At 43.5% G+C, this 7,548-nt stretch overlaps 1 protein-coding gene across 1 annotated transcript; it reads left to right on the top strand.

Annotated features, from left to right (window-relative positions):
• Window positions 1-2,542: 2,542 nt before the first annotated feature.
• Window positions 2,543-7,322, top strand: LOC119333632 (probable apyrase 3). The gene is made up of 9 exons (XM_037606469.1): window positions 2,543-2,824; window positions 3,353-3,481; window positions 3,597-3,653; window positions 4,138-4,230; window positions 4,431-4,636; window positions 6,110-6,201; window positions 6,286-6,500; window positions 6,683-6,872; window positions 7,015-7,322. Exons 1-9 carry the CDS (start codon window positions 2,573-2,575, stop codon window positions 7,143-7,145), a joined length of 1,365 nt encoding a protein of 454 aa, XP_037462366.1. The 5' UTR covers window positions 2,543-2,572; the 3' UTR covers window positions 7,146-7,322.
• Window positions 7,323-7,548: the final 226 nt, after the last annotated feature.

Below are 7,548 nucleotides of genomic sequence, written 5' to 3'. Positions count from 1 at the left end.
CGGGATATGTGCAGCTCCTATCGGGATGTCGGCGCATCGGGCGGCTTTGCTGGTCTTGTTTTACCATTGTCAAAATGTCTTGTAACCGGGATTCCGAGTCTGGTCGGGTCTTCCTGGGAGAAGGAATATCCTTTGTTGACCATGAGAGCTTGTGATGGGCTAAGTTGGGACACCCCTGCAGGGTTTTGAACTTTCGAAAGCCATGCACGCGGTTATGGTCAAATTGGAATTTGTTAATATCCGGTTGTAGAGAACTTGACACTTAACTTAATTAAAATGAATCAACCGCGTGTGTAGCCGTGATGGTCTCCTTTTGGCGGAGTCCGGGAAGAGAACACGGTCTCATGTTATGCTTGAACGGAAGTAGTTTCAGGATCACTTCTAGTTCACGACCATGCTTTGCTTCTCTTCTCGCTCTCATTTGCGTAAGGTAGCCACCATATATGCTAGTGCTTGCTGCAGCTCCACCTCACTACCTTTTCTTACCCATAAGCTTAAATAGTCTTGATCGGGAGGGTGTGAGATTGCCGAGTCTCCATGACTCACAGATTACTTCCAAAACCAGTTTCAGGTGCCGATGATATCAGTGCAGGCGACGCAACCGAGCTCAAGAGGGAGCTCGATGAAGATCTTGTTTGTTGTGTTGTTTCGTTTCCTATTGATCAATAGTGGAGCCCAGTCGGGGCAATCGGGTATCTTTTGCATTAGGGGTTGTCTTTCTTTATTTGGTTCCGTAGTCGGACCTTGATTGTATCTGGATGATGTAATGTCATATTTATGTATTGTGTGAAGTGGCGATTGTAAGCCAACTCCTTATTCCTTTCATATTCAGTAAATGGGATGTGTAAAGATTACCCCTCTTGCGACATGCCTACATTGCGGTTATGCCTCTAAGTCGTGCTTCGACACGTGGGAGATATAGCCGCATCGTGGGTGTTACAATGAGTGTCATCCTCCATTCATTGGTTGTGAATAATGTGTCCTCTTTCGTCACCCCCCTTTCACCGACAACGTTGGTCGGCCTCGACAGTGTTGCTGAATGGCTAAACTCTCTCTACCCGTTGATACCATCGTCGGCCCACACTCGCAGAAGTGCGTCATCGTCGCAGATCCATCTCGCCCCGTCTAGCAACCCCGCTGGACGATGCGACTACGAGGACGATGCTTGAGCCAGGGGTGTATCATCATCACTCCGCTCCGCGCCCCATCGCTGTCGTGATTCCCTATTTTCCTGGCAACATCGCTGATATGTGTCGGTGGTGTTGCGCCTTCTTGCAATGGATGTGCTGACAAATCCGGTGTGTGTAGTCATCGGTCGGTTCCCCATGGCTATTTCTAATAGGGGCTAGCGCACTTTTTGGTTGTTGCACCCGCAACCAAAAAGCAGTACGACATTATTTTGCCCGTCTTTCTGCATTGTGCGGACTTTCTCATTTTTGTTTACTTTCTCAATTTTGTTCTTTGCTTTGCCGCCATCATTTTTATCTGAGGAATGTCCCTTTCCCTCTGTTCTCATGTGGGATATTTTTTTTTTATCAAAAGGGGTTTCCCCCCGCCCCATTTTTATTAAAACGAAGCAACGCAAGTCATCGAGACTATTACAAGCAACCGGGTCTGCCAGAAGTAACAGACCAGAAAACAGAACGATCTACATCCCTAGAAACTCATGTGGGATATTGTCTACGCTTTCTTGTGTTGTTCTGCTCGTGTTTGGACATACCTCCGGAACAATGTTTAAAATAGCTACGCTGCCCTTTTGCCATATATACTCTTCCGATGGATCTCTCTCACCGCAGCCACCCCACCAAAACAATGAAAACAACAACACAAAATAGCTCGCGCGCGAACACACAACAATGGATAAACCACAAAAAAGGACCGGTGTGGCAAAGCATGAGTCTGTTCCTAGTCTCATAGATGTTCTGATGTTACTAAATATAATGGCGTCATTCGTATGATGACTATACTGAAGAAAAAAAGAAGAAAAATATATTATTTTTTTGCGGGAGAAAGAAAATATTGCGCTCGGTCCCAACGAGAGAGAGAAAGAGAGCGACGAGGGCGCAAGAACCGACCCCTCGTATGGAGGGATATCCATGCGTCGGTGTCGAACGCTCGATAAGTACGTAGTTCCTAAAGGGTCCCTCTCGCTAGAATATGTAAACATGGAACGCATGGGGATACTCCAGGCCCCGGCCGGGGCCAGACAGCAACTGATTTGGATCCATACTTGATTAGCAACTAGCAAACTTTGTAATTTCGTCAGATCTTTTCTTCTTTTGGAGTCCAACGCAGCCACATATAGGTCTGTCGGATCCAACAACCCCATCCAAATCCTTTCACGACACACGTTGCGCTAGTGTTATCCGTAGTACTATCACGTAGAGTACTGCAGATGTTCCATACGAAGGTAGCCCATTTCGGACTGTTGAGTTGCGCAGTAGGGCCTCGGTCGCACGGCCAACTAAATCCCGGGGATGCTCATGTAAAAGTCCTGGCCCCACCCTCTCACCCCTTTAAAAGCATACCCACTCGAGCAATTGCAGTAGCTACTACACAGCAGCAGCTCGCGATGGCTCATGCCTTGGGCATCCTCCTCCTCCTCCTCCTCCTGGTCTCCTCGTCCGCCAGCTCTGCCTTCGCCGACGCAGTGCTCGGACGGAAGGCCGGCGTCATTCTCGAGGAGCCCAAGCTGGTGGCGACGCCAGGGAAGTACGCCGTGATCTTTGACGCTGGTAGCACGGGCACGCGTGTCCATGTCTTTCAGTTTGACAAGAAGATGGACCTCGTCGAGATCGGCGACGACATCGAGCTCTATGCCAAGGTATATATGACACACAAACCACGTAAGAGCAAACTCTAGCAGAATAGCTGTATCGGTTCGATCACCGTATTAACCATCATTACTGCAATTTTGCTAAAAATGACACTAGCAGAGTCGTCATACCTGACGAGATCGTCATAGTTTATTGAGTGCCCTTCATATATGGTTTCTTAGCCTCCATATATGGCGACCCGGGGTTTTCATTTGGACCGCATTCCTTATAATAGTTGCGTGTATATTACATGTGGCGCGAAGAAAATTTCATGTGGTCCCCACCGTCCGTAGAATGGCAAGATGATTGGAAAAAAGATGTCCTATTGACAAGTGGGTTCCATAATTATGAAAGCAAGATACCGAGACTTTAAGTTTGCGCACAAACCCAATAGCCTCCGTATTCATATGGAGCACACTCCATACGACGGATGGTGATCACGCATATGATAACTCTCCCAGAGTTCATTTAACATCTTTGTTCACATCTATGTTCTTGTTTCTTTCTCACCCCTTCTAATCTGTTGGTGCGTGCAGGTGGAACCGGGACTGAGTTCATATGCCGGACGGCCACAAGAAGCGGCCAAGTCTATCATACCTCTGCTTGACAAGGCCAAGAGCACTGTGCCTCGGTGGCTCATGGGAAAAACACCCGTTAAACTAGGGGTTCGTTCGTAATTAACTAGTAATACAGATGAAAATGAAAATCACTAGCTACCAACAAAACCGAAATTCAGATCTGAACAAAAATCTTGACTAAAATTACCATTCGGATGTGCAGGCCACGGCCGGACTCAGGCTTATCGGGGATGACAAGGCAGAGCAAATTCTTGAAGCAGTATTTTTCATCTCTTAGACTTCTCCCTACACAAGTATCATAAGAATGGCCTGCAGTGCCACTCAAGACAAAGATGATGTGTTACTATAATTAACGATACTATGATATAGGGCATAGAATAAGAAGAAATAACAACAAATAAATCTGTATGCAACTTCACACCAAAATTCTAAAAACAAGAAATAAAGTGGCATTATAATACTAGACTAGACTATGATATTACTATGCAATGGAAATCATGCACGCCACATGGTGTATGTGGTAAGCAACCTCAAAACAAACAATGTCAAGAAAATCATACACTTTTTGCGAAAAAGAAAATCATCACTAAAATACTAGTATACGATACTAACCACTGTGAGAGGCCTTGGGTTGAGCACATTTTTTTGACGGAGATACACACATAGAGAAGTATATTCTCTTCTTGTTTCCATGGATGTTAAGATTGAAAATCTGACTTGTTGAACCTATTCCTAAATTACAGGTCAGGGATGTTATCCACAGCAAGAGCAAATTTCAGTACAATCCTAGTTGGATCAATGTTATCGAGGGATCTCAGGAAGGATCTTACATATGGGTATATGCTACCACTGCTATTGTTGTTGTTGCTGCTACTAGTACTACTTCTGTTGGTGTTGCTGCTGTTGGTGTTGCTGCTGCTGCTACTGCTCTACCGCTACTACTACATGGCCTTAATTACTTCATCTATCTGTGTATATACATTACATACAAATGCATACTCCGTATTTACCGATGTTACACAAATATTGTACGTAGGTTGCTCTAAATTATTTGTTGGGTAAACTGGGAGGAGACTACGTCAAGACAGTAGGTGTGATTGACCTTGGAGGTGGGTCCGTGCAGATGACATATGCCATCTCTTCAGCTGCTGCTGCCGCCGCTCCCATAGTGTCTGACGGGAAGGAACCGTACGTCACCAAAGAGTATCTCAAAGGAAGAAACTACAATGTCTATGCTTACAGGTTGGACCCTATAGCTCTCCTTTGTTATTTTACTTACTACATTGGTCTTAATTACTGCAATTCTACAAGGCCCTATGATACATATAGCTTCCCTAATTAAGCTCCTCTTTTAGTTTACTTACATGGATCTTAATTGGTGCAATGCTACAATGCTTGATCGGTGGTAAATTTTGAACTAAACAAGGATTGCAGGCACATATACACCGGTTAATTTTGGACATGATTCTAGGATAACAGAATCGCCGACTCGGTTAGAAATATATCATGTAAAACCAACTATTACTCTTTCTGCAGCAATATATAGAACAGGTTATAGTTGTATGACATAACTAACAATCATACATAGTTATATATTAGTACAATGGTAAAGAAATTCGGACTCAGAACTAATATTATGTAATGCATACTAGTGGAACAAGTGGTATGTGAAGAATACACGGAAGCAAAAGTTCATTTGTTCATACCTAAGCTCTCGAGTCATACAAGATGGATCCTCAATTCAAATAGAACCATGCTGTGCTAAGCTTATTTTAAAATAGAGAACGCTTGTCGGAAGATCTAAATTATAACAATCCATCGCAATGCCGAACTAGGTCCGCAATACTAAGTCTCACATCAGAGCAAAATGGTTTTGGATGGTGTTGTGGTGGTTTCACACACGTGCAAGGCATCGAGGTGAATACAAAAACAGAAATATTATAGATAATGGGAAATTAGAAATATATCAGGTAAATAGAGTTTTCTATTTCTCAGGATAAAAACAAAATAGGAAATAGGAATAGAGTAGTATATTAAAATTAGGGTGTATGTCAACTAAGCCAAAACAGAATGGAGCGTGATGTGAAAGCCATACTCTCTTTTTTTCTTTTCTTTTTTGGGATCAATGTGAAAGCCCTACTCTGTGCGTGGTGATAAGTGTGTAACGATGGAGCATCCAAATGTCACGGTGTCTTGCAAGGAGCTCCCTCCCCCTGTATGTATGTGTCTCTTCTGTTTAGGAATCAAATATTATCTACTCCCTCCATTCCAAAATATATGTCTTTCTAGAGATTCTAACAAGTGACTACATATGAAGCAAACTGGGTGAATCTACACTCTAAAATATGTCTATATACATCCATATGTTGTTGTCCATTTGAAATGTCTAAAAAGACTTATATTTAGGAACGGAGGGAGTAATAATGATACAATTTGCTCAGGGACGGAGTTGCCTTGTAGGTTGGGGTCAGTTGGCCCCAGTGAAATTAGAAAATCCTTCTCTAGCTTAGCACTAACCACTCTTCACTTATAGAAGATGACCCCACGGTCATATATATGACGACATTAGACTTTTTTGGCTTCGTCCCGGAATCTAATTATATGTACTACCTAGTGTCTAGTACTATTTTGTTTGCATTAATTTACTACTTTGAGATACTAGATTACATCTAAAACTGTGAGCTCCTATGAAATCTAAGGATGTTTCCATTTCAGCTACTTGCACTACGGTGCACTGGCTTCTCGAGTAGAGATTTTCAAGGCAAGTAATGGACCATTCAACTATTGCATGTTGGGCGGATTCAACGGTACATGGTCACCTTCTTCCTTTGGTTGAGTAAGTACATACTCAAGGAAATCTCCGTCTAACGCATATTTATCCTTGAATGAAGGTAAATACACCTACAATGGAGAGCAATACGACGCTATAGCTCCACCACAAGGAGCAGCATATGTCAAGTGCAGAGAGGACGTCACCAAAGCACTAAAGTTGAATGCACCCTGTGAAACAAACAACTGCACCTTCAACGGCGTGTGGAGTGGCGGCGGTGGAGCTGGCCTGGCCGACCTCTACATCACCACCAGCTTCTACTACACGGCATCACAGGTTAAAGGGAACCACTAACCAATTAATTAATCTGGATGCATGTGAATTAGTGTTGGCTACAAGAACTGATGAACTCTCTCTCTCTCTCTCTCTCTCTCTCTCTCTCTCTCTCTCTCTCTCTCTCTCTCTCTCTCTCTCTCTGTGTGTGTGTGTGTGTGTGTGTGTGTGTGTGTGGCCAACAGGTTGGCTTGATCGACAGCGAGGCTAGCAGTGCAAAGACCACCCCTGCGGCGTGGAGGGACGCGGCAGAGAAGATTTGCCCGCTGAGCTTCAAGGAAGCGAAGGATGCATACCCAAGGGTCCGAGCTATTGACACGCCCTACATTTGCATGGATCTTATCTACCAGTACTCCTTGCTCGTGGATGGATTCGGTAAGCAGCTGCAAATATATATTAGTCTTCACTGTTTAGTTTTCGTTGATCGATGAATGGATTTTGGTACAGCTGTTGGTGTTTAATGGCAATGTGAGGCCAATCAACTAGACTTGGTTTAGCTGATATGAGGTATATGCAGGTTTGGAGCCGACAAAAGAGATCATAGTGGCAGAGAAGGTGAAGTACGGTGAATACTTCATCGAAGCCGCATGGCCTCTTGGAGAAGCCATAGAGGTCGTATCATCCATAAACCGGCTCCGTGATGCATGATTTAAATTGATATATAGTCCCTCGCAGCAAGCTGCATGTGTAGCTATCCATAGATGTAGCACGGACGCATATGCATGCTTGCCATGTCCTTTTTCCCTCAGAAGTGCCAAAAACACCCTATAGATTTGGATTGTGTACTATTTGCAATAATATTTTTATATTGTGTTTCTTGAGCTATAGCACGGTATGCTTGCATGTTTTACGCAATATGTGTGCAAATCATATTGTCTAAAAGTTACACCATTATATGCTTTCGCAACCATATTGTGGAATAGTGCAAGTTATACCTAATATGTGTGCAAGTTTTTCATCGTTTGATTTTACTGTTTTCCTATTAGGGTAATACCAATGCTCTTAATTCATTTCATCTTAGACTAATTTTTTGTTTTGTTTATGATACTTT

Source organism: Triticum dicoccoides, chromosome 7A, assembly GCF_002162155.2.
Source record: "Triticum dicoccoides isolate Atlit2015 ecotype Zavitan chromosome 7A, WEW_v2.0, whole genome shotgun sequence".
NCBI lineage: Eukaryota > Viridiplantae > Streptophyta > Magnoliopsida > Poales > Poaceae > Triticum > Triticum dicoccoides.
This window is presented reverse-complemented; position numbering and strand designations above follow the sequence as displayed.

Coding starts and splice junctions, on each gene's coding strand:
- LOC119333632 (XM_037606469.1), top strand. CDS start 2,573: ATGGCTCATGCCTTGGGCATCCTCCTCCTCCTCCTCCTCCTGGTCTCC. Junction 4,637..6,109: donor TACAATGTCTATGCTTACAG/GTTGGACCCTAT, acceptor TTTCCATTTCAG/CTACTTGCACTACGGTGCAC. Junction 6,873..7,014: donor CTTGCTCGTGGATGGATTCG/GTAAGCAGCTGC, acceptor AGGTATATGCAG/GTTTGGAGCCGACAAAAGAG.